Here is a 27,044-nt window from a genome sequence, read left to right as displayed (position 1 = left end):
TATCACATTCCTGCTCATATGATCTACATATATATCAGATAACTAGCTACATTAGCTAATCAACGAAAGGCTTTGCCGAAATTGCTGCCAAGGTCAACAGGATCCTATATAAGTTATGATATTATAAGAAGTATGCGATCCAAAACTTCTTTAACCATTTTCTGATAAAAACTAGTATTTTACATCATTATATTTGCTTCTGTTAAAAGTGCACTTTTATTAACAACATTTAAATTCGTTTCTAGATAACTAGATTAAACAGTTTTGTTAGTTATTTCTTTCAAATAAGTTTATAAATACAAGAGCCTTTTTTTTTTTTTTTTTTTTAACAATCTGCACACGGTCCATACTTTTTAACACAATCTCAACGTGTATTCAGAATAAATTTAAAATGTTTAATCTTCTCGTTGTTTAAAAAGGTAATTTTAGGTAAAAAGATTTCTCAGAATAAAGTATTACCTATACATAAAAATTTTTCCGTACTGTAAGTTTAGCAGAAGCTTAGCTTTGATAAACCTTGGCGGGAGCTGTGCTTGTCACTTATTCAGATAAAAAATGTTTATGCTGTATATTATTTGACCTTTATTTTATTTTATATTTCAAACAAATAAAAAAAAAAGATATATCTCAAACACTTGTGCCCTTATTAATATCGTCATCATTCATTGTACTTTAATTTTTCCCACGATACGGAAGCTCTGTTTGTTTCTAGGTCAATAAGTTTCTTCCTGGCCTCGTCACCAGCAGGGATGTACTATAATTTGACATATCTTGGGTTCTGTATGTTGTTTTACTGCTATTCTTAAAGAATTAAGTGATATATGAGATTGTTAATTTGTAAGAATTATGGTGATAAATTATATATAATTTGATTTTTTATGTTAATTTTTATTCTTAATCCGTAAGAATTCTGTTGCATTATTATATATAATTGATTGCATATTTTATATTTATTTCCTTTTCACTGCAATGCATGAATTTTATTATATCTCCTCTCTTATTCAAAATATTAATATAAGTCTGTAAACTGCCAGTAATTCATTATACTGCAGCCAAATTTTATTAATGAAAATGCTAATAGTTAAACCTGGACATTAAATGAAGTAGTCTTTAAGTGTTTGTTATCATTAGTAAAAGTTTATGGAAAGATAATGAATGCACTTTTGTTTTTTTAATAATACTGCATGAATTGCTTTAGATATAAAAATAAAGCATGTGTTTTAATAAAAATCTGAAGTTAGACATCACTGTCCTTTCTTTTCACGCTTTTAAAATTCACTGAATAATGCGCTCTTTGTTTTGTTATCTTCTTCCTTTATGCTGAAATAGCTTTGTGATGATGTTTCCTGTTAAAATTTCGTAAATTTAAAGGACTACTATTTACGAATCTTCATTGTAGAATGAGGGTGATGTCCTTGAGGCTGACAGCAGCTGTGCCTTAGATAACTTATAGTTTGTAACTTATTATATAGACTATGCATTTTATATTAAGATAAGGCATTTTGCTATTACAGACTTGTTTACAAATTTAAATTTTAAAAAAAAAGTATGGGGAGTTCTTGCATATTGAATAGAGGAAAGGTTTTTCTCTATAACCCCCCTTGGCCGAGTTCTTTCAGGCTAAGTATTTGAAATTCTGATTGTAAAAGCGTTTATATATGGTAATCTGTGCTTTTTAAAAACCTCATTTTGTAAACAAATTAAGAAAGAAATTCTATTTATTTGATATCTCAAATATAGGAATATGCTGAACTTTTGTGTTTAACTTCACCATCAAATGGGTCTCTGAACAAAATAGTGCTGTTTCAGACTATCTCATTTGTACTGATTCTCATTCATCCTTGGAGATCTTAAAATGTATTTCCTCTTCGAATAATATCATTATCAAGATTAAAAAAGAACTGAAAAACCTAAAAGATAAAAATATTTCGGTTGCATTTTCATTTGTTCGAGGTCATACAGGTATTGTTGGCAAAGAAGGAGCCGATTTCCTTGCTAAGGCAGCGACTAAGTGGGAAATTTACACTTTTGTCAATATCCCTAATTCCTTTTATAAGAAGGTCATGTATGAAAGTATCGTAGAGTCGTGAAACCACGAATTCATTAATTCAAATAAAGGAAGCTTAAAATAAGAGATTTTTCCCTTCTATCAAGATGAGATTGTCATATCATCACTTCTTCTCAAACTGTAAATTAACCCAGTTTCGTACTGGCCATGGACATTTCAAGTTATTTGAATAGATTTAAGTTGAACTCCGAGTCTGTCTGTGATTGTAGCCTCAGTGGAGAGGAGAATGTTGAACATGTGCTTCTTCTATGTCCTAAATAAAAGAATGAAAGAAAAGTCTTAAAACTGGAACTGAAAAATTTTAATATTAACTGGCCTCCAGAATTTTACCAATTTATTTCCGAGAGAAGTGCTTTTAACACTTTTTGTCAGTTCATTGTGAAACTTTGTAATCATCCTTAATTTTAATTCAGTTTTTTCCTCTGTTTATTTTGTATTGTGTTTCATACTTACTGCTGTAAGCCCCATGTGATACTATGGGGAACTTATTGTGTTTCTTTAATAAAAAAAATATACAGTCAAAAGTCGTTAATCCGGACTTGTCGGGACTTCGGCGATTCCGGATTATTGATTTTTCCGGTTTATAGATCATCAGTTTAAATCTGGTAAGATGGCAGGCAGAAATTACAAAATTAAAAATATGAAACCGTAATTTATGAAATAAAGAACAATTATGATCTAAAGGGTATCAAAATTTACAAAAAAAAAAAAAAAAAAAAAAAAGTTTAATATTTATTTGTTTACTTTCTTCGCTATCGGAAGCGAATTATAATGATGAGGAATTTGATTTAAATCATATCAAAGACGAGTACATCGAGATGAAATACATTTAGTAAGGAATTATAAGCCAAATAAGATAAAAACATCTGCCCTGAAGATTAGGATAGTGCTGACAGGTCAACTTCCAATTCATTGCGCGCCGCAGCGTCCTCCCCCCGCAGAGCAGCGTAAAATTGATAAACAGATTTCAGAATGGTTAGATAAACAAAGGATATGTCTTTATCCATTTTTTGCAGCAATTCCACTTTTTGTTTGATGGACTTTGAAACATACTTTTGCTTTGTAGACCCTTTACATATTAGTAAATATATATCAGAAATTCTATTTGACATAATCGAAAGTTCAAACTTACTTTTATGAAATTGCTCTAACAGTCTGCAAAATATAATAAGCCAGATCCAATTCGAAGATTAAGGAACAACGCAATCTGCAACATTAACTGAATTAGATAATTTTAGCTTAGCTTATACTGTCTGTTACACATTAAACGCACACGCGTAAACATATTTTGGGCATGCGCACACGCATATTCGCAGCCGTAAAGGTCTTACGCGCATGCGCAGAAAGTTTGTATCTTTGAGGTCCGGATTATAGGTCATTCCGGATTATGGGTGTCCGAATCAACGACTTTTGACTGTATATATATATGAATATTGGAGGTACGAAACTAAAATTCAATTAACCCGCGAGCACACGCAACGGGTATGTCATACCCATGTGCATTTTTCGGTTGATCTTTACAATATGGTAACTGGTAGTTTGGCGACATTTTGGAGGCAATAAAGGTTACTACCTGGGACTTTGGTAATAATGTGAGCAGTACTCAGTTCTGATTACGCATTATTTTGTGTGAGGGAAATGAGAGATCATGGGATATGTCATGTGATATTAATGAACGAATTACGGTTCATTAATCGGAAAAGGGGGGAAGTCGGGAAAAAATCTGGAAATTTTTTATTTGTCTTTATTCTGTGTTGTGTGAAACAGTGTTCGTGAATTTTTGGATCCCATGGCCGTAACTAAAGTGAATTCGAAATGGGTATTTAGTGGTATTGAAAAGGGTAGTAATAAATGTTTCTTTAAGGTTGTGCGAGATAGAAATAAAGATGTTTTATTAAGTTATTTATTTTACCTGGTACCTTGCTGTGAAATATAAGTATGATTTTAAAGATCCTGAAACAGAAATAAGAAAAGTTTATCGGACACGTAATCAAGATTCTGAAGAAGATTAGGTAAGTTAGTATTTTTAATTATTTGAGGATATTATTTTTATGCATTGTTCTAAATGTAAGGTGGAAGTAAAGGAATTTGGTATTATTGGGAAAATTGTTATTAGCAATGATTTAGTTTAAAGTAATTAGGATTGTAAGGTAATTTTTATTAATTTAATGTATGTGCTCATTTATATTTTAAGTAGTGTTTTTGAATTTGATAGTTATTTTGTGAATTTTATGTTTGTAGGAATTTGGTATATGTTTAAGTTGAAGTAAACGTGCATGGAAATAATTTAAATATTTGATACTAAGTATTTGTAATGCTTGCGGTATGAATTCGTTGGTGACATGTATAATGTAATAGATGATTTAGAGGTAAAAGTTTTTGGATATTTTATTTATTTTATATGTGGAAATGTTCATATTTGGAAAGGGTAAATACTTTTTTGCGATCAGGTAATTTCATATATGTTCTTTTTACCGCGTTTAAAGATTGAGAAAATTGTCATGTATTTTCGTGAAATTTTTCTAATTTATGAGAAAAAAGCAGTGTACATGGATATAGTGAAGAGTGTGCGCAATGCCATTTTTGTGCAATTCTGGGATGTTTTTTTAAGTAAAAATAAGTCGGCGTGTACATGGTTTATGTGTATGTGTTATTTTGAAAAACGCGTAAGGAGTATGGTATTGTGCACTTTTCCCCAATTTTACAGTGAATATTTGTCATGATTAAGCAGTTTTGTTAGATAAAATTTCTAGCATAAGTGTAATTCGGCTAGTAGATTGTTGGTAGAAGTGTTCAGTAGATAAAAAGAAAAGAAACATGTCTTTACTTCGTGAAGACAAAATGGCGGCGGGGAAAAAAAATAGAGGGCTGCTGTAGGAGAGTTGGTCACCAAATTTTCGCTAAAAAATTGCCAAGTTACCATAATGTAAAGATCAACCCATTTTTCTTTTTGTATATTTCTCACCCATTCTTTCACAAAATGACGAAACTTGGTGTAGCTGAGTTCAAGGTCACATACTTAAATGGGAGAAATTCCTGAGGTGACAGGTGCAACGGTTTTTTAGGAACAGCATTGTTCGGGCATGTCATATCCGAGCCTGTAGTCGCGTTTCTCAGCGAGTCACTTCGCACTTCTTGATTTCAAGCTTTTAGTACAGGTTTTTCTTGCGTTGTAAGCATGGCGTTGTATATTCCTTACAATGAAGAGGTGAAAAGATTGAGAAATCTTCTTGAAACAGTTTCTTCTGATGAGGATTCATTTAGTGAAGACGATGAAGATGTTGATGACGAAGAATATTAATAGTAATCATGATTCATCCATAGAGAGTAGTGATTCAGATACAGAAACAGAAAATGAAACTTTGGAATGTAGCAATGGGTTTTATGTTGGAAAAAATAGAGTAAAATGGAACAAAAATAAATTCTGGACTAATGTTAGAATTGGCGTCAGAAATATTATAACTAAACTCCATGGAAATACGAAGTATTCTAAAGACGTCTCAACACCTTTAGATTCCTGGTCACTGCTTATGAATATATGTTAAAACATGTAGTCGACAATACAAATATTTATATTGATTCAGTACGTGGAAATTTCACTCGTGAACGGGATGCGAATAAGTTGGAAATCAAAGCTTTAATTGGATTGCTGTATTTATGTGGAGTTTATAAATCATCCCATGTGAACGTAAGAGATTTGTGAGCAACAGACGGAACGGGAATGGACATATTTCGGGAAACAATGTCAGTGAACCGATTCCTCTTTCTTTTACGATGCCTCCATTTTGATGACATTAGAGATCGTCCCTGTAGAAGAGACGTTGATAAATCAGCTCCGATCAGAGAATTTTTTGGAAGTTTTGTCACAAATTGCCAAAAGGCTTATACTGTAGGAGAGTATGTGACCATTGATGAGAAGTTGGAATCATTCAGAGGTCGTTGTTCCTTCAAACAATATATGCCCAACAAGCCAGCAAAGTATGGCATAAAAATGTTTGCTCTTGTAGACGCAAGGGTATTTTATACCTGGAGTATGGAAATTTATGCTGGTAAACAACCAGATGTGCAATTTCAAGTTGAAAATTGTGCAAGCGAAGTTGTCAAACGTTTAATAAGGCCCTTATACAACTCTGGTCGAAATTTAACAGTTGATAATTGGTATATGGGATATGAATTATTTCAAGATCTCTTAAAGGAGAAAATTACGATAGTAGGTACAATGCGTAAAAATAAGAGGGAAATCCCATCTGAGTTTCTGACAAAGAAAAGAGAAGTATATTCTTGAATTTTTGGTTTTCAGAAAGAAGCAACACTTGTATCTTATGTGCCGAAAAAAATAAGAGTGTGATCCTGTTATCCACAATGCATTCCAGCGATCAAATCGATGAATCTACTGGGGAATCTAAAAAGCCTGAAATCATTAAATTCCATAACATGACAAAAGGAGCAGTTGATGTTGTAGATGAGATGCCAGCTGCATATTCTACAGCAAGAGTAGCACGTCGATGGCCTATGGTGACTTTCTTTTCAGTGTTACACGTGGCTGCCATTAATGCAAGAATAATTCTACTATCAAAGAAGGAACCACCAATGGAATAACGTACCAGGCGTACTTTTCTCAAAGCCTTAAGGATGCAGCTAATAGAAAGTGTTCAAAATGAACGACGACGAGCATCTGTAGTTCCTGATTCTAGATAAACACTGACCACCGATGAACATGTTAACAATGAACCACCACCCAAAAAACCTAAAATTACTTATAAGAGGTGTACAGAGTGCCCCAAGAAAAAAAGATAGAAAGACTAGATTCATTTGTGAAAATTGTAGCAAAAGTATATGTAGGGAACATATGACCTCATTTTGTAAACAATGTTAAAAAAATTGTACCTCTTCTTATTCTTTCATATTTTGTTTAAAATGAAGTATTAACTTGGTTTTACCTTTTAATTTCTTTTAAAAACCGATTAATTTTATTCGGCAAATTTTTAATTACAAACCTTTTATTTAGGTATGACATACCCGGCCACGTGTTCTCGTGTTCGTCGGATCGGTGCGTGTGCTCGCGGGTTAAGAATTAAAGAATATATTTATTAAAGGAATAATTAAAAAGAAGTAAAGATATATATTTAATAAAGGGACCTTGGTAATGTTTGCATAAAAAATAAAGGAAATATTTAAGGGGAAAATTTTAACACCAGTAGTTTTTAAGTGCCAAATCCAAGTAACTGTAAGAGACTGTTAGATGACTTTTTGTCCCGTTTGTGCCTTTAAGTAAAAGTATCACAACTGAAATAAAAGTTGAAAGAATACCTGTGTATTACCCCATCAACTGTGAAACTGTCACGAAACAGCGAGGTTTAGCACCAATTATGTATTTCATATAATGCTGATTTATCCTCTTTAAGCCACCTTTTCTTTTTGTGGATAAGGATATACAGTCAAAAGTAGTTAATTCGGACATCCATAATCCGGAATGATCTATAATCTGGACCTCAAAGCTACAAACTTTCTTCGCATGCGTCGCGTTCACGCATGCGCACAGGCGTTTAAGAGTGCGCGTAAGACCTTTACAGCTGCGAATATGTTTGTGTGCATGCGCGTTTAATGTGTAACGGAGGTATAAGCTAAGCTAAAATTATGTAATTCAGTTAATGTTGCAGATTGTGTTGTTCCTTAATCTTCGAATTGGATCCAGCTTATTATTTTTTGCAGACTGTTAGAGCAATTTCATAAAAGTAAGTTTGAACTTTCGATTATGTCAAATAGAATTTCCGATATATATTTACTAATATGTAATTTGTATCTACAAAGCGAAAGTATGTTTTGAAATCCGAAATCTGTTTATCAATTTCACGCTGCGGAAAAAGTTGATCTGTTAGCACTATCCTTATCTTCAGGGCAGATGTTGTTATTTTATTTGGCTTATAATTCCTTACTAAGTGTAGTATTTCATCTTGATGTACTCCGTCTTTGATATGATTTAAATCAAGTTCCTTGTCATTATAATTCGCTTCTGATAGTTGAAGAAAGTGACCCAGAGGTTATTGAAAACGAAAACATTTCGATTGACAAATTAGTCAGTATTCTCAACACAGCAATTATAGGACTTGAACAGCGGAACTTTGTAACTAAACAAGAAATTATGTCTGTTTAATAGAATTAAAGAGAAAGTATTATCACATGAAACGAAGCAACTTAAACAATTTACATTGAAAGAAATGTTTAATAAATATTAAGCTTTTTCTTTTTGTAAATTTTGATACCCTTTAAATCATAATTGTTCTTTATTTCATAAATTACGGTTTCATATTTTTAATTTTCTAATTTCTGCATGCCATCTTAGCAGATTTAAACTTATGATCTATAATCCGAAAAAATCGATAATCCGGAATCGCCGAATTCCCAACAAATCCGGATTAACGACTTATACTCAAAATTTCTAAAGAATCTTGTATTAGTGAAAATGTTTCATTCAGAATGAATTCTTTGATACTCTACTTTGGCTATAATCCCATCATTTCACGGAACTACAATTTTGGCTTAACTTAATTTGCCAGTTTTGCGTCATGATTCTTACTTGAATAAAAGTTGAAACACCTTCGCATTTATTATTTATTAATTATTGTTCATTGAACGGGAGTTGATTTGTTCCCCTTGAAAAGTCAACTTATTTCCGATCACTAGTGATAATTACTTGTTTTTTACTTTCTTTTCCAAAGTTTGAAATTTTGTTATTCAGGATTTAAATTCAAGTCCCCTTAATTTTTTTTAATGATTTAAATTCAAATTCCTTTAAAACATAATTTTCGGAATTAAACTTCCTACATGTGTGTTCCGTCTTTTTGATACATTCTACTAAATTTATATTAGGAGATAATATAATCAATTTCATTAGTAAATAAATTATATATATTATTAATAATTGGGCTATGCCTTATACAGTAGTAAGTAGTAGATTATTCTTAAAATTTTTGAATCCTACCATCAGTGGCACAGTAGAGTCAGCTGAACATGGCCAACAGAATAGTAATAAATTGGAACAGTTACTTGCAGAAATTAAGAGGGGGTCAGTTCCTTCAGAATTCTGCATGAATGATTGGTGTACTTTTGATAAGATCTTAGATTAGTTCAATGGTAGCCAGCTTCCACAGTTAGTGGGATAATATGCATTATTTAAAGCAAGACTATATATTAACACATCAACCTGGCTGTTCCACAAACTGAAAATTAACCACAATAAAACATTAATGCGTGTTGGGTACCAAAACACATTCAAAGTGAAACACATCTAACCTAACTAAATACGCCCCTAAGTAGTGTATTCGGAAACTAAGTACCGTTTCATTCTTGCGCTGTGGTAGGTGTCCCGGGTATGCGCACTAGTCTTCCTTGTTCACTGACTTTCAATTGTCGCCATTTTGGTTGCTCTATGTTGTGTTTTCAGTTTGCTGTGCACATTCAAAATGTTTAAGACAATTAGTTCTCCCACTGACTGTGAGATTCGTGCCGTGATTAAATTTTTGAACGCGAGGAATGTTAAAGCGGCCGAAATTTATCGTCAAGTGACAGAAGTTTACAGTGAATACGCGATAAGTGATGGAATGATGAGAAAGTGGGTAAGAATGTTTAATGCAGTTCGAACAAACGTCCACGCCGAGGCTCGGAGTGGTCGGCCTTCTGTTGTCACCAATGATTTGGTAAGGAAAGTTGATGAAGCAATTCATGAGAACAATGACAACTCTTTCAGAAGTATTTCCACAAATGTCACGTACTGTTTTGTTCGAAATTGTGTCTGACTACTTGAATTATCGCAAACTGTGTTCGCGATGGGTTCCAAAAATGCTCACTGATGTTCACAAAACAAAGCGACTTGGTAGTGCCCTGACATTTCTCACACGGTGCAGTGATTAGGGAGAAAACGTTTTAAACCAAATTGTGACAGGTGCTGAAACTTGGGTGTGTCATTTCACACCAGTATCGAAACAACAACCGATGGAGTGGAGACACACTCATTCTCTGAAAAAACAAAAGTTCAAAGTGACAATGTCATCACAAAAAATCATGTGCACTGTCTTCTGGGATAGGAAAGGCGTTTTTCTTACTGAATTTCTTCCCAGAGGTGAAGCCATTAATGCGGCATGATATTGTGAGACTTTAACAAAACTAAGGCGTGCCATTCAAAGCAAACGAAGAGGAATGCTCAGTAAAGGAATTGTGTTGCTCCATGACAATGCTCGGCCCCATACTGCTGGTGTCACTGAATTGTTAATTCGACAGTTTAATTGGAGCAGTTCGATCACCCGCCGTACAGCCCGGACTTGGTGCCAAAAACTGACTACCACTTGTTCCTGCACATCTACAGAGTGATGGCCAATCAGTGCAAATAACTTCTTTCTGAAAATTTACAAAATAGAAGCTTACATGTATTTTAACTAGCATTTTGGGATGAGTTAATGAAACTAGAAGTCTGAATAATAAGGTAACAGGGTTTATTGATAAATTCAGATTAACCTCTTTATGACAGCATGGTGCTGAGCTAAAAAACCCTGTGGGGGGGGGAAATGTATTTCAGGATACCCCTTGGCAAAAATTGGGGATTTTTTTGGCACCATTTTTGTTTATGGGCAACACCCTCTCAAGTAAAATAGCGTCCAAAGCATAATGCAATAAAACATAAAAAAAAATATAATCTCAATAACTGCACTTTAAATCAAAATAAAACAAAGAAATACATGCTATCTAATCTGCACAGTACAAAAAGAAAATATTGACTTACCTTATTTAGAAATTTTTGTGTCTTCGGTGTATTCCTTAACAACATCGAAAAACTGTTTAAAATTATCTGAACTAGAATCTGTATACTGCCGTCGCCATATAAATTCACAGAAGCAAAAACCAAAAGGTAAAAATATATTTACAGGTGCCCCTTGGTGGTACGTGGACACCGAGCTTGTGCAATTCTTTGACTTAATACACAAATCCAAAATAACAAGTCAAAGAATTGCACATACTCAGTATCCATGTACACATCGACCTATTTTCACTTAAAAACATCAGAGAGTTGCACAAACTAAGTATTGCACACTCCCTTAACTTTGTCCATATACACATTGATCTATATTCACTGAAAAAGTCAAAGGAGCAGCCAACAAAAAATATATAATTTCAATAAACTGCATTTTAAATCAAACAATGAAATAACATAAAAAAGGAAATTCATCTTAGTAGTACACAAAAGAAATACCCACTTACCTTATTTAAATATTTCCACTTCTTCATTCAAACAAAATTTCTTAGTAGCATTGAAGAATTTCCTAAAATTATCTGAACTAGAATATGTATTCTGGAGTCGCCACATCAATTCACAAAGATAAGAGTAAAAAATATCCTCTGTAGTGGCAGTATCGTCCGACGTTCAACCACATGCATTTCCTCCCTACAAACAGGACACTTATAATGGCTACTAAGTAAACTTTCATTTACACACCAATCAATTAATCAATGAACCCAATACGCCATAATAGGTTTTCCATAGCTTTTAATTACTCAGGTTACCATAAATGAAACAACAACTTAGCGATAATCCAAGGGGCACCTATCAATCTTATCTAACTAATCAAAAATATCCTCAAGACTTGTGAGATCATACTACTGTAACAACCCACCATCTCCAAGGTAAGTTGCGCTAAGCAGCATGCCATCATGTAAGAGGATTAAGTGCTGATGCATATATGATACACCCGTCGTGAAGGGATTAGTAGAGAAAAGCCATATAGAGTGAATAGTTGCCTACTTTGTCACCATAATTCAAATTAATCACTTTTGCAACCATATGACATTGATAAGTTTTTAATAATGTCTTTGAGCTACAGTTTTAGGAACAGAGTTTAGATTTCAGTTATGGATGTATGGGTCCTACCAAAACATGTGTGGGGGCAAGGTGATGTTACTATTTCTTACAAGGACATATTATATTGCTGAGTAATCATCATTGTCCAGACATCCATATTCCAGAGTTCATATGCAAAATATAGAGAGGTTATTGGGTTTTTCAAAATGGCAGAATGAAAAACATAGGGATATAATAAGACACCATTTGAAGTTGTGCGTAGTAGTAGAGTAGTGGAGCTCGTATGGTGGCAGAAAGTTGTAGTGCAGGATTTAAAAAGAAAAAAAAAAAAAAAAAAAACTTCAAAGCTACTCTAAAAGTGATTACCAAACATTTTCGCCTAGAATTAAAAAAAAAAAAAAAAAAAAAAGTATTGCACCAAATTACCACCAAAGTTAGCCAGTCCTTCTCCATTAACACATAACCTCTAAACCTTAATGTACTTGGCCTCATTCCTTACTCCCCCCCCCACTAGAAATAATGTAATTTGAAAATAAAGGTTTTAATGACCTGTGTAGAGAATTTTGAATTCTACTTAGTCCAGATCCAGGCCTTTTACATGAACATAATAGGTATCTCAATTTTAAGAAAAATAATTTTTACTTCCAGATTTTCTTGAAAGGAAAAATGTTTTAGAACAGGGTATAAGAATTGTTTTGTATGCAATGCATATTTTCATTCAACAGTTTCATGAAAATTTACAGAGATATTTACCCATTAGAAAGCCATTTTACTGAGATATTTTAAACTCTACAGCTTAATCTACACTCGTGAGCAAAATTAAGAGAATTTGCACATTATGTCAAATTTCTGAAAAATTAATAAAACAGACTTTAATCAAATTTGATTTGAATATATATATATAAAATAGAGAAGGAGATGTACCGTCCAAAAGTCATTTTATGTATGTGTTATTATTAGTAAAGCTAATAGTGCAGGGATGTGCAAAATTCACATTGCGATATCAAACTGAAAATGAGTTTAATATAGAGTATCATCCCCTCTCACAGCCAGAAAAGTCACATAACATCACGGTGCATTGGACAAGGGTCAGTTGAAGAGTCTCTGTGATAGTTGATATCACTTCTAAAAAAGGTAGGTTTCATCTTCGGGATGGTTTTCGAAGAGGGATGACGAGATGAAATTGCCTTCCCAAGAGTGTCCCAGACATGCTGTATAGAGTTAACCCGGCATTATTCGCACCGGGCTACCGAGGCCTGATCAGTTTGTTAAAGCTATGTAAACTCTACCCCTTAATACTGAAAATGACCACACCTAGTCTAGCTGAGTGTAAGGTGACCTTTGACACAAAGGAGGCGTTTCCGGAATTTTATTTTATTCTGTTCGGACAAAAAGCCATTTTTTGGGTCGCTTAGGCCCAGCGCGAGTAAATGTGTTTCTAATTTCGAGTTTGAAGTGCACTGAGTTCGTAGCATAATATGGCTCGCAGATTAACATATGATGAAGAAATGGAATAATGTAATTTGGTAGATGAAGTATTGACTGATAACGAATCTATCAAAGGTGATGATTTATTGTCTGATTGCGGTGGAAGGTGTAGTGAGCATAATACTTTGTCTGAAGAAGAAACCGAGTCTGATGAAGAGGACGCTACTGATTCTAATTCAGTTAGTTGTTTTATTGGAAAAGATAAAAAGACAATTTGGAAGAAAACAAAATTTCGTCACAATGTTCGAACTTTATCACGAAATATTATTTCAAAGTTGCCTGAAAATTTTGGAGTGGCAAAAAACGTAACTTCTCCTCTTGAGTCTTGGAGTTTATTACTGGATGAAAATGTCTTGAATACGGTCGTCACCTGTACAAATATATATATTGACACTATCAGTGACAACTTTCAGAGAGAACGTGATGGTAAAAAAAACAAAACTCTCCGAAATTAAAGCTTTTATTAGATTACTATATTTATGTGGTATACATAAATCATCCCATGTGCATGTGAGGAGATTTATGGCGCACTGATGAAATGGGAATAGAAATATTTCATAGGACCATGTCTCATAATCGTTTTTTGTTTCTTATGAGATGCATAAGATTTGACAATGTTAGAAACAGACAAATGAGAAAAGAAATGGACAAACTTGCTCCAATAAGGTATGTATTTGGATCATTTGTGCATAATTGTCAGGAGTTTTATACAGCTGGATCATATATTACAATTCAAACCATTTAGAGGACGCTGTTCATTTCGACAGTACATGCCAAAAAGCCAGCTAAGTATGGAATAAAGATTTTCGCTCTTGTTGATGCAAGAACTTTCTTTACGTGTAATTTAGAAGTTTATGCAGGTACTCAGCCCCAAAGCCCGTATCATGTAAATAATTCATCAGTTGAAGTCGTCAAAAGGTTAACAGAAAAGTTAAATTCAGGAAGAAATGTAACAGTCGACAACTGGTATACTAGTTATGAACTTGCAAAGTATCTCCTTCACAAAAACATTACTCTAGTGGGCACCATAAGAAAGAACAAGAGGGAACTACTGAAAGAGTTTGTGAACAGTAAAAATCATAAGGTGCATTCATCTTTGTTTGCATTCCAGAAAGACATGACTTTAGTCTCGTATGTTTCTAAAAAAATGACGAAAGGAGCAGTTGATGTGGTGGACCAAATGTCAGCAGCGTATTGAACTGCAAGAATCAACAAAAGATGGCCTATGGTTTTGTTCTTTACACTGCTAAATACTGCTGCAATCAATGCTCGAGTATTACTCCAATGCTCAAGACATCCATCCTTACAGCACAGGAAGCGAAGTCAGTTTTTGAGAGATCTTGCAACAGATTTGCTGAAAGACTACACAGCGGAGAGGTGCACTGTACCATGTCTCCCTCGACATTTGCAAGAAAAACTATCTTCCAAGAGCAAAGAACCTACTGCTAAAAAACAGAAAGTAATTGAGAGAAAAAGGTGCTATATTTGCCCAAGCTCAAAGGACCGAAAATCTAAGATAATATGTACAAAATGTGAAAGAAATGTCTGTGGAGATCATTCTCTTTTAACATGTACCAATTGTACATAATGGGTTGTTTAATGACCTGCATAAAATACAAATCCATAAACAGGCCTCACAGGCCCGGCGCGAGCACTTGCGTATGTACGATTAGCGTGAGTAATGCCGAGTTAAGGTCAGGACATCGGATTGGCTAGTTCATGTGATGAATATCCACTTTTTCCGGACAATCCTTGACCAGCTGATCCCTATATAGATGAGTTTTGTCGTCCATTAAAACGGGAATCGAGAACCAACCTTATAAAATTTACTCAGTTTTGGTGAGAAATAATTGTCAGGAGGGGAAATGTCCTGGAATAGTACAAATGCACAAATTTCTAAAAAGCCCTAGTGCACAGCTGTGCAGGCACACATGTGCATGCTTATGTATTCAATTCTGAATATTTGCATAATCAGTAATTTTGTACAAATAGATATAATTTGCAATTTTTTTTTTAAATTTTGCACATGAGTGTACATGTAAAACAGGTGTATATTACTGTTATGTAATATGCACTTCTACCTCCTATTACAACTCACAGCTGGTGAGTACACTTTGATACACTAGACTTCAAAGACATCATATTTCAAAATTTAAAGCCTAATGTCTTTTCAGTTTTAATTCATGTCATGACAAAGTGTCCATGCATTTTCAGTATAATCCTCATTTTACAATTCTTTCTGTGCATTTATAATGAAGTGTACAGTTTTCACATACAAAGTGAGTGTTGCTAGTAAGGAAAGTTAGTAATATTTGCAATTTTCATAACTTTAAGACATCTTATTATTTGCAGTCTTATTGGCACTATAGAAAACTCAGTTTTATGGCTGCAACCTTTGTGATAATATACAAATGAAACTTAACCTTTTATAAATAAACTCTACATTTAAATGACTAGATATTATTTAAAAATCTTTATTTGAGATGAAGTGTAGAGACCAATTACTTGTAGTTTTCAAATTGTAGAATTAAGCAGAAATTGGTCAAGTTTCACTTGAACAGAAGTAAATAAATTTCCACCCAACTTTAGTTTGTAGCTGCACATGTATCTTTTGTTGTAATGATACATCTTGCTTGGCCAAAAATTTGCCCTACCTTAGCTGCTGCAATTGGTTTAATTTTAACTTTTCATCTTGACTAATTCATTTGCTTGTTTTCATTATATTCTTCCAAGGCCTTTTCCATCTTGTTTCCACAGTCTCTTGTAGTGTTGTTGGCTTTCATGAGCCTTCAGTGTTCTTCGGAATTCTCTGAAATGCTGGTTGGAATTGTTGCCTTTTATATGCAGTAAACCTGTATTGTGAACTGGGCTGTTCCATCTCCAAACTAATGTAAGCACTGGACACTGAACTTTCTTCATATAAACAGCTGCATTACCTTCATTTTTTGCAGCTATGCATTCCCCATCCTTCACTGTGGCAACTGACTAGTCCTTAGTACTTGTTACCATTCGAAATGCTTTGTATTCTTCTTAATAATTGGCTATAATCTTTTCCTTTCTAAATAATTGGCTGTAATCTTTTCATTAGCACTAGATATTTGGTTTTACCTCTTTGTACGTTATCTTATACCAGACAGTCTTGACTGACTGTCTACATACCCTGTACGTAGAAATTTCTGTATAAAAAGGCATATTTGCCTGTTCACAGAAATGTTTATTTGATCGACATTTGCCACACATTTAACAACATCCTCCCCTTTATATTTGAATTTCTTGTTGCTTTACATTCTAATTTTTAGATATTTTTCATCTTAAATTTTTCTATCCTTTTTCTTAAAAAGAATAGTCTACTTAGACTATTCAACAGGGGTGTTATCAACTTCATCCCTAAAAATAATTCTACTGGTATTTTTTTCATTATCTCATGTTTGGCCAAACTTAGTGCAAAGGTTGACGCAGCAGTTCCATTGTTTGAAATAGGTTTTTACAAAAGATTATACAGTACAAAGTCCGTAATCGGACATCCATTATCCGGAATGATATATAATCCAGACCTTAAAGCCACAAACTTTTTTTTTGTTTATGCATGCACGCTGGGAGGATGTCTCCAGGTGCGTTAAAAAATGTTTGGCATAATTTAGGGCCAGCTACCATATTTCATGGTGAGGACGATGAAGATGATAGCCACGAATTTGAAGGTTTTCGGACATCGCAAACTAAAGGTGAAATTTTCCAGTTATTGGATTTTGTAAAGAAATGTAGAGAAGCGGTAATAAATAAAGATGATATAATAGCAGTTTTTCATTGCGACAACAATGCCCCAATCATCAATCAATTAACAGACGGCCAAATCTGTAGTATGTTCTAGATCCAGAAAATAACGCTTCCGATAGGTGGAACTTTGTAACTGAAAAAGAAACTATGTCTGTTTATATAATTAAAGAGAATGTATTATCACAAAGAACAAAGTAATTTAAACAACTTACATGGAAAGAAATGTTTAATAAAGTAAACAAATATTAAGTTTTTTTTTTTTTTTTTTTTTTGTAAATTTTGATACCCTTTAGATCATAATTGCTCTTTATTTCATAAATTACTGTTTCATATTTTTAATTGTATAATTTCTGCATGCCGTCTTACCAGATTTAAATTGATGATCTATAATCTGGAAAAACCACTAATCCAGAATCGCCGAAGTCACAACGAGTCCGGATTACGAACTTTGTACTGTATGATTTTGATTATATTACTGTTGACATGTTTTGCAGTATTAGAATATGGTTAAAAAAGACCATCTTTAAATGTTTAATGTTGAGACCCATGCACATATAGTAGAAAATTTGACTAAATGAATTATGGAGTCTTATCCAAAATTATTTTTAGTAAGGCCCTACATTTTAAGATAAACTTAATTAGATGGACTCTGAAACTGTTTTTGTGGAGGCTGAGTGTAGTGAGAATATTTCCAGCCACTTTGAAAAGTTACGGTAACTAATAAAAATCTGTATATATTGTATTTTAAGATATGGACTTAATAAATCAATTCTGACCTTTTTCATTAGGAAAATTTGTTTGGTACTTACTTATTATCCTGTCAGACCTTTGACAGAAATTTATGCAATGGTCGCCAATCACATGTCGTCATTACAGAATGCTAAATGAAGTGGTCATCTGTAATTAATGCCAAATTGCACTACTTGGGCGGTTGATGAGATAATACTTGAGTACCATTTGTTTTTATACTTTTTTAGGTACTCAACTAGACTATAATTAGTATCATTAATTATTTAGCATATTTCACAGAACTTGACCATTGGCCTTGGCAATTGAGGGAAATAAACTTTCACTTCTTCACTGTTTTTCTCATGCCTAATGGCCTGTCAATGTGTCATCATGTAATTCATTTAAGAATCATAATAATGCTGGGATTACTGGTCTAAATTGTGTTTTTCTTTGTGTCTTTGTCAAATTTAGTTAGTAAATTATTTAAGTGAAACAGTAATAAAATTTTATATTAGTTGAGAACATTCGTCTAAGTTGTGAATAATTTGGTAATTTGCAACAGATGGCAGCACTAGTTAAGCTAATTTTATTTTATAATTTATATTTATTTATTTTGTTATTTCATAGTCATTTGCCCTGTTTCTTGTCCGTGTAATATTAGTGTGTTTGAATTTTCTGAGATCCTCTAATGAAGCATAAATATCTTTTAATTCAAAAGTCTACTCTTAATTTGATTATCATCTGCTGTGACTATAAAATGAACTTTCCAAAGTACAGTGTTCTCCCCCCACCCCCCCAAAAAAGTATGTGAAAATTCACAGTGTTCAAACTATACTTCTTAAACAGTCAAATTTTATAAAAATGCAACATGAAAAATTGCAAGCAAGGCTGTAAAATGTGCTCGGAAACTGGTTGGAACCCTGTATCTTATTTACAACAGCTGTTTGTTTTATTGGACAGAGAATTATACGTCAATAAAATTCTCTGAAGAAATATGGAGTTCTTTCCAAATATAACTATCAACTGGTATAATTACGTCCAAGGAGTGTGTGTGCTTTCTATGGAACAAGAAGAATGTAAACAATAGGCAATGCTGGATGTACTGTTGAAAGAGATGTAAGGGAAAGAAGCGTTGTCTCTGAAAAGTAAGCAATGGGTTCAGTACTTTTTGATGTTGTTGCCAATAATCAAAAAATACCTAAATGAAAAAAATGCAATAAAACTCCACTCTTTAAGCCTAAGCTAAAATTAAAGGCATTGAACTGAGGTGTGCTGAATTACTGTTAATCACTGTGCTTCTCAGTTTAGCATAAATTGTACAGAACGCACTAAAACAGAGTTTTCTATTCGAGATATCTTTTACAGTTCTTAAAAAAATAAATAAAAGTAAATAACATTAATGTGGCTTTGATGTCTTAAGTATACGTTTGTCTAAGAAAACCGAAGGGCTAAATTTGCGTTACCTCCATCTTTGAAAATGCTGACATATCCAGCTGGGAGCATGCTAATGAGTGTATAGTTCATTACGCTGTACAAAGGAGTTCACCAGCCTTCTGTACTAAGTTTTCCAAGCAGAGTCATTGAACTTTAATTCATATTTCTTCATTCAGCTGAAGGGCAGTTAAAATCTGGATCTTGAATGTGAAACAAGGGGAGATATTATGCATTATTTTTTGTAACATGGAATTGAGCCAGTAGAAAAGCAGTGTGAAAATAACTGTAACAATTTTTTTGCATCTGAAATCTGAGTTGGGGAGCAATGAAGAAATGATATTCCCCCCCCCCCCACACACACAAAAAAAAAAAAAAAAAAAAAAAAAAAAAAGAAAAAGAAAAGGGGGAAAAAAAACTTGCTATTGGAATTACATTTATCATCAGTTTTTTGCTTTTGAAATTATTTATAACTATATAGTATTTGTACATGGCTGCTTTAAAAAATTTTTAAAAACATATTTAAGTAATATTTTTTATCATTCTTGTTTAAAAAGATAGTGAACAGTTTGTTTTATAGTATTTAAAAATTTCAAATCTTAGTAATGGATGCATTTTTTGTGATAGAATTTTAAAGCCCCTTAAAAGAATATAATATTACATACCACAATAATATTTTTAAAAAAATCAATGTCTTAGCTGAAAAACCGAAAAAAATGTATATAAACTTATGAAATAGAAAAAATTAAAAACAGTCGAGTAGATTTCATGGCACATAATTTTAAATCCTAATTAATCCTTAAACTGTATTGTTTTGAGATAATAAATTCAAAGATACCGAAGATACTGTACAGAAGTGCTAAGAATCTTGTGACGTAAGGACATCACAACCTTGTCAGTGATATATATACAAACAGTGCGATGGCCGGAAGAACCAATTTCCAATTTTTGCTTTAGACTGCAGTATAATTTTTTAATATATGTAGAAGATTGCCTAATTATTATTCCTTTATAATTCTGATTGTAAAAGATGGCAAAGAGTTTGATTTATAATCTGTGAAAATTTTAAAGCCATAAATGTCAAATAGTTTAAGAAATTGAGGAATTTTTGAAAATTCACCAAAACTTCAGAAATTAAGTTACGATTTTCATAAAAATTTTGTTAAAAAGATTTTTTGTGTCCTATTCGATGATACAAACAGTAAAATATTAATATCTTTAATTTGTTTATTAAACAAAGATATGTGTGAAAAATCATCTAAACATTGATTTAAAAAAAATCTAAATCAAATTTTGAAAAATGTCTCCACATGGCATTGTATTGATATACAGTGTGTGTACAAAATTTAAACTCGATAACTGATCAGGAAGCAGGTTAAAAATCAATGGCAAAATTCGATTGTAGTGAAACAGCTGAGTGAATTAAATAAAAGTGTGTGGAAAGTTACGCTCATAGTATATTCATCCTCTAAACCCCATGGAATTTAATATCTTTTTCTCCCCCCTTCCGAGTATTACCAGTTTGTTTTTTTTTTTAGCCCAGAAGGGCTATTGGTTTCATTTTGGCATTCTGCATCAAAAATTTTAAATGTCCGTTTCCCCCCCTTTTTTTTTGACTGCGTAATGGTCTTTCTTGCCGAATGTCTTCAATATGTTCAATTTTTATGTTGGGGGCCCTTTTATATTTGCACCAGTACAGTAATTTTGCACTAATAAAACTTTTCAATCTTAGCTCTGCAGTTGGGAAGAGTATGTTTACCATCTAAAATTGGCTAACTCTTTCATGGGCCGTGAGAAGATTACTTCCCACCTACATGATCCTGGGAAATACACCTGTGGGAAGCGCAAAACCCACTATAATATATTGGCTTTGGTATTATAACGTTGGGAACTCTAATTCCCACTTCAGTATTGTGCTGCCATCTGTGTTCAATCGATTGAAAACAGAATTACCACATTTGTTTTGAAAATTTGAACGCGTTGTGCGAGATCTGTTTCACTGAGACACCTGTTTTGATTTGACATTTGCATTGCTATATGATTCTGCTACAAATGTAAGTAAAACTCTGTTTTTATTATAATAACGTTCTCTTATTTTGTATATTTCTGCAAGAACTATCTAATATTGAATAATAAATAATGGGTGAAAATGCTATTGCATCGTGTATGAAAGCCACGTGCAATAGGTATGTTGGAAAAATTAGAATATTTTTTAAAAAAACATTTGAAAATAACATTCAATTCTACTGAGAAAGAAAAGGATTATTTTGGCATGAGTTTTACCGAGGAAATTTTACAAAATATTGTTGACGAAACTCATATACAAAGCAGCCTAAGAAAAAGAAGAGATTGGGTCATACCACAAAAGACATTATCCTGAACTGGAAAGAAATCACATCAGAAGAATTGAAAGCATGGGTAGGTATGCATATACTCATGGGTATACATCAATTGCCTGAACTGAAAACCTACTGGAGCACAGACCCTATTCTCAATGTTCAATCAGTAACAAGAATAATAATCGCAAAGAGGTTCAAAAAAGTAACTGAGATTTTACATGTAAACGATAACAGCACAAATCCATGTGGGCAACTTGGGCATGATAAACTCGATAAAGTCAGACCAATCCTCTCACAGCTCAATGATTCCCTACCTAAAGTCTACGAACCTTCGTCAACGTTATGAATAGATGAATGTATGATAGCTTTCAAAGGGAGAACTTCATTGAAGCAATATATGCGAATGAAGCCTATAAAAAGAGGTTACAAGGTGTGGTGTTTAGCAGACTCTAAGAGTGGATATACTCAAAAATTTGAAATTTTTTGTGGAAAAGAAACTTCTGATAATAAGGGTAAAATATTGAGCTTAGGAGAAACAAACTAAACTAACGGAAGATGTGAAACAGACAGGACATCTTATAGACTATGATAACTATTTGACATCTTTTAGGCTTGCAAAAAGCCTACTTATAAATGGTCTGTTTTCTGTGGGGACTGTGAGGCCGCAAAGGAAGGATCTTCCACCAACGCTGAAGGCTAATAACAAACTACAAAGAGGGGAATCAATGTTCCTAACTAAGGAAGGTGTTGCTGCAATAAAGTGGATGGACAAAAATGCTGTTACATTGTTGACTATTGCACACAATTCAGCGATTATTACATTTGTAAATCGTACTCAAAAGGATGGTACTAAAACAGAAGTACCTTGCCCTAAAGCTGTTGCCGTATATAACGATATCATGAGAGGGGTTGATTGCTTAGATCAAATAAAAGAAAGATACCAAATAGGAAGAAGATCTGTAGAATGGTGGCATCGTATTTTTGATTTTCTTATTGATCTTGGCATCGTAAATAGTTTTATACTGTGGCAAGTAAACAAGAGAAACAGAAGTTTAGACCACCTAACATTCCGTATAGCATTAGCTCGTCAACTAATAGACAAATATTCCTCGAAAAAGGAAAGGCCGTCCTGCTATCTTCCAAGCAAAAAGGCGTGCAGTTCCGGATGATATACGCTTAGCCAATGTGGGAAATCATATGCCAAAGATGGTTTCCAACTATAGACGATGTAGCAAATGTAGCACAAAGGCCCAAAAAAAGAGGACCCGCTAAATGTGTGCAGTATGTGATGTACCCTTGTGCATTGCAATATGTTTCTCATCTTTTCATGGCAAATAATCGCCTTTAAACTGAATTTTCTCTATGACCATAAAAGGTCCCGTGAGAAGTATACTTCCCTCCCCTAGAATTTAAATGTAAACAAAAAATTTGGCAAAATAAAATATATTTCCTTAAATGCTATTGTTTAGTTGATAATAAAACATAAAAAAACATGAGAAATTCAAAAGAGAAATAAATGGTCCACGAAAGGGTTAAGCTTCGTGTTTGGAGTAAATGTTTTAATTTTTGAAAATATGTATTTGGATGAGTTTTAATTGCAAGAAGTATTTTAGATCAGTGATTTTTAACTGTATTTTTCAAGAAGCATTAAAATTTAATTTTTTTTAAAATATTAGATAGGTAAAACTTTTGAAATGTTTTCACTAGTGGCCACATGGCAGTCATGGGATACATGTAGTTAATTTGAGTTTGGTGTTAAATGAGTAGAATTGCTATATGATGTTGAATATAAATATGATTTTGTTTTCCCATACTAAGCTTACTTTTCTCTAAGTTAGTAGCCCTGTATCTCTGTGTCATAATTGTTGTAAAACTGATTACACAAACTTCATAAGTCAAACTGATAGTTCAAACATATAATTCAAAATTAATATTAATTTTTCTTGATTCAGTCAGATTTATTAATTTGTGAATTTTTTCCTGGTGGCTTATTAAAATTACACTGTAGTCATCCATTCCAAGTATTGTTTTTGAGAATTAGTTTAAAGAAAAATGGTATTCCGTCATTATCTGCCCAACCTTGAGAAGAATCACCATTAATTTGCTGTGTCACCAAAATAGGCAACCAATGATTGGTTGCATGTACATTATGCAAGTACAGAATTTGGCTTTTGAAATTTGACAGTCATCTTTGTAACTGATACGTGTGATTTCTTTCTCCTTGTAATTAATCGTAATGCCACTCTGGAGTTTGCCTGCTAATGAAAAAGAAAGTATTTCATACATAAAAGAAACATTCAGTATGAAAAACTGGAAATTACAGTCAAAAGTGGTTAATCCGGACTCATCGGGACTTCGGCGATTCCGGATTATCGATTTTTCTGGATTATAGATCATCAGTTTAAATCTGGTAAGATGGCATGCAGAAATTATTAAATTAAAAATATGAAACCGTAATTTATGAAATAAGGAACAATTATGATCTAAAGGTATCAAAATTTACAAAAAAAAAAAGGGGGGGGGCTTAATATTTATTTGTTTTCTTTATTGAACATTTCTTTCAATGTAAGTTATTTAAGTTGCTTCATTTTATGTGATAATACTTTCTTTTTAATTCTATAAACAGACATAATTTCTTGTTCAGTTACAAAGTTCCGCTGTTCAAGTCCTATAATTGCTGTGTCGAGAATACCGACTAATTTGTCAATCGAAATTTTTTCGTTTTCAATAACCTCTGTGTCACTTTCTTCACTATCGGAAGCGAATTATAATGACGAGGAATTTGATTTAAATCATATCAAAGACGGAGTACATCGAGATGAAATACTGCATTTAGTAAGGAATTATAAGCTAAATAAAATAAAAACATCTACACTGAAGATAAGGATAGTGCTGACAGATCAACTTCCAATTCATTGCGTGCCGCGGCGTTCTCCCCCCCCTGGCCGCAGAGCAGCGTGAAATTGATAAACAGATTTCAGAATGGTTAGAGAAGCAAAGCATATGCCTTTATCCATTTTTTGCAGCAATTCCACTTTTTGTTTGATGGACATTGAAACATACTTTCGCTTTGTAGATCCTTTGGGAGCTCCAGGATCGGATATTCTATTTGACATAATTGAAAGTTCAAGCTTACTTTTCTAAAATTGCTCTAACACTCTACAAAAAATAATAAGCCGGTTCCAACTCGAAGATTAAGGAACAACGCAATCTGCAACATTAACTGAAATAGATAATTAGATAATTTTAGCTTATACCGTCCATTATACATTAAACACGCATGCGTAAACGTATTATGCCCATGCGCACACGCGTATGCGCAGCCGTAAAGGTCTTACGAGCATGCACAGAAAGTTTGTAGCTTTGAGGTCCGGATTATGGGTGTCCGAATTAAAGACTTTTGACTGTACATCAGCAATAAATTAAAAATAGCTGAACAGTATCAGCTGGCTGCAAAATTGTAAATATTGTCAGGATTTATTTTCATTATTATTGTTAAGGAAATAAAATACATATAAAATGATGCATTTGGCTAGCTTTTATTTACCTCCAATGGTACATTATTATAGAAATCTTCCACGTCAAAAGTAGTTCATCAGCTGTTCTTAAGTGATTGTGATTATAGCCCTTTCTGAATTTGTACAATTCGCTGATATTTTTTTAAGTTAAAACAGGTCAATGTATACATGCAATAAGAGCAGGAATAAAGTGTTTTATTTTGGATGTTTTTTTTCCCATTTTTAATTAATTTGTTTCTGTTTTATGTAATTCATAAGGATTGATATTTGTCATAAGGATGTTTCATTTGTGTAGCTTTTAGTATTTTGTTATGGAAGTTTTTTCTTTAATTTAATGTCATTTTCAGTGTTTCATAATGGATGTTTTATGCACTTTTAATTTTTTGCTTTTGTATGTATTGCTGTGTGTCTGAATTGGTATAAAATTAATCATCCACAAATGGCAACTTCATTGGATGGTTGTGCAGATAACACCGGGGAATAGCAGCTTCACTGTTTTAGATCTGTCACTTGATTTTGACTAACTTTTGGCCTCTGAATTCAAAAATAATCTCAGTTTTTTTGTCTATTTTGTTAAGACAAAAAAAAGAAACAGCTTTTAAGCTACAGGATACTCTATCATTGTCTCAAAAGTCATGCAAAATATGCATGCATATAAAAAAATAAAGGGAAAATTTATCAAATACACTGTTTACAAAGAATAGTTTTATTCATAAAAAGGCTGTATATAGTTACTGCAAGTTAAATTTTGTTCATAAAAATAGTCAAGTGTTTTTACCAAATGGTGAATATATATATGTATTAAGGTAAAAAATTTCTCTTATCTTTTTCTGGGGTGTTTAATTTGTGGGAAGTTTCGCTTGATGCTCCAGCAATAGTCAGCCATCATATATACATTCCATCTACCTTAGTAACTATACCTTCATGACCTTCAATCTTGATGGAATCACACACCCTGCTGATCACTGACTGCACCAAGATTTTTCGGGAAGTTATCAAGATGGCTGTATAAAAAATAATAGTTTGATGCTCATGTTGCAACCAAGCATGTTGAAGCTCTCTAAAATTTTCTGGACAATTTCGCTGTAATTCTCTGCTCCTGTATTTACAAGAATGTCTTTGACAGTGTTTTTGAATGCCAACCAAGCATTCTTTTGAAGCTCTGTCATTGTTCCAATGAATTGTTTAAGGAGCTTACAAATCTGTGGACCGTAAAACACACTGGCCTTTATATTTTCAAAGGAAATGTTGAAATTCAATACTTGAAACAGTATCTTTCAGTTGGCAAGACTTTAACAAATTGCTATGCTATATGCAGGGGTGGAAATAGAATGTTCTTTCTATCGATAAGTGGCTGATGTAGAATGTTTGGATCACCAGGTTTTAGGTCAGATCATGGAAGTCAGTTCAGCACCAAAGTGCACCCAAAGTTTCTCGTGAGCTCTGCTGTCCCTCATACACAAAAAACAGGGATACTTGGTATATCTACATTGCTGGCCAAGGAGAAAGCAGACCATTTTAAGGTCAACACAGATAATCCATTAGTGCCTGTGATATTGGAACAAATCCATGACTTTCTTTATGTTTTCATATTCTTCACACAAACTGACTGAATAGCCTGTTGGGGCTGTTATATCCTAACATTTTTACTATAAAAAAGTAAAAATCATTTGGGTGATCTTTGAGCTTTCACCAAATCAAAGGTGTACTAAATTGAAATTCAGAACGTGCGCCCTTCATCCACATAAACTCTTGACACACTGCTTGCACACTTTGTGAGGGGCCCATGATTTATCTTGATCAGCAATTTGCGCTTGCCTGACATACGTACTTATGTTTACCCCTTG

General features: G+C 33.2%; 1 protein-coding gene across 3 annotated transcripts in view; it reads left to right on the top strand.

Annotated features, from left to right (window-relative positions):
- The first annotated feature begins 527 nt into the window (after nucleotides 1-527).
- LOC118198534 (FGFR1 oncogene partner 2 homolog) overlaps nucleotides 528-27,044 on the top strand; it is a 79,737-nt gene continuing 53,220 nt past the window's right edge. For all 3 annotated transcript variants that reach the window (XM_085822399.1, XM_035370230.2, XM_035370228.2), the window contains exon 1: nucleotides 528-780. In XM_085822399.1, coding sequence (XP_085678525.1) covers nucleotides 750-780 — 31 coding nt within the window. In that variant the 5' untranslated portion in view covers nucleotides 528-749. The remainder of the gene's footprint in view (nucleotides 781-27,044) is intronic.

This window comes from Stegodyphus dumicola, chromosome 8, assembly GCF_044657685.1.
Source record: "Stegodyphus dumicola isolate Sdum_Otavi_A_Nest chromosome 8, ASM4465768v1".
In the NCBI taxonomy this organism is placed as follows: Eukaryota; Metazoa; Arthropoda; class Arachnida; order Araneae; family Eresidae; genus Stegodyphus; species Stegodyphus dumicola.
This window is presented reverse-complemented; position numbering and strand designations above follow the sequence as displayed.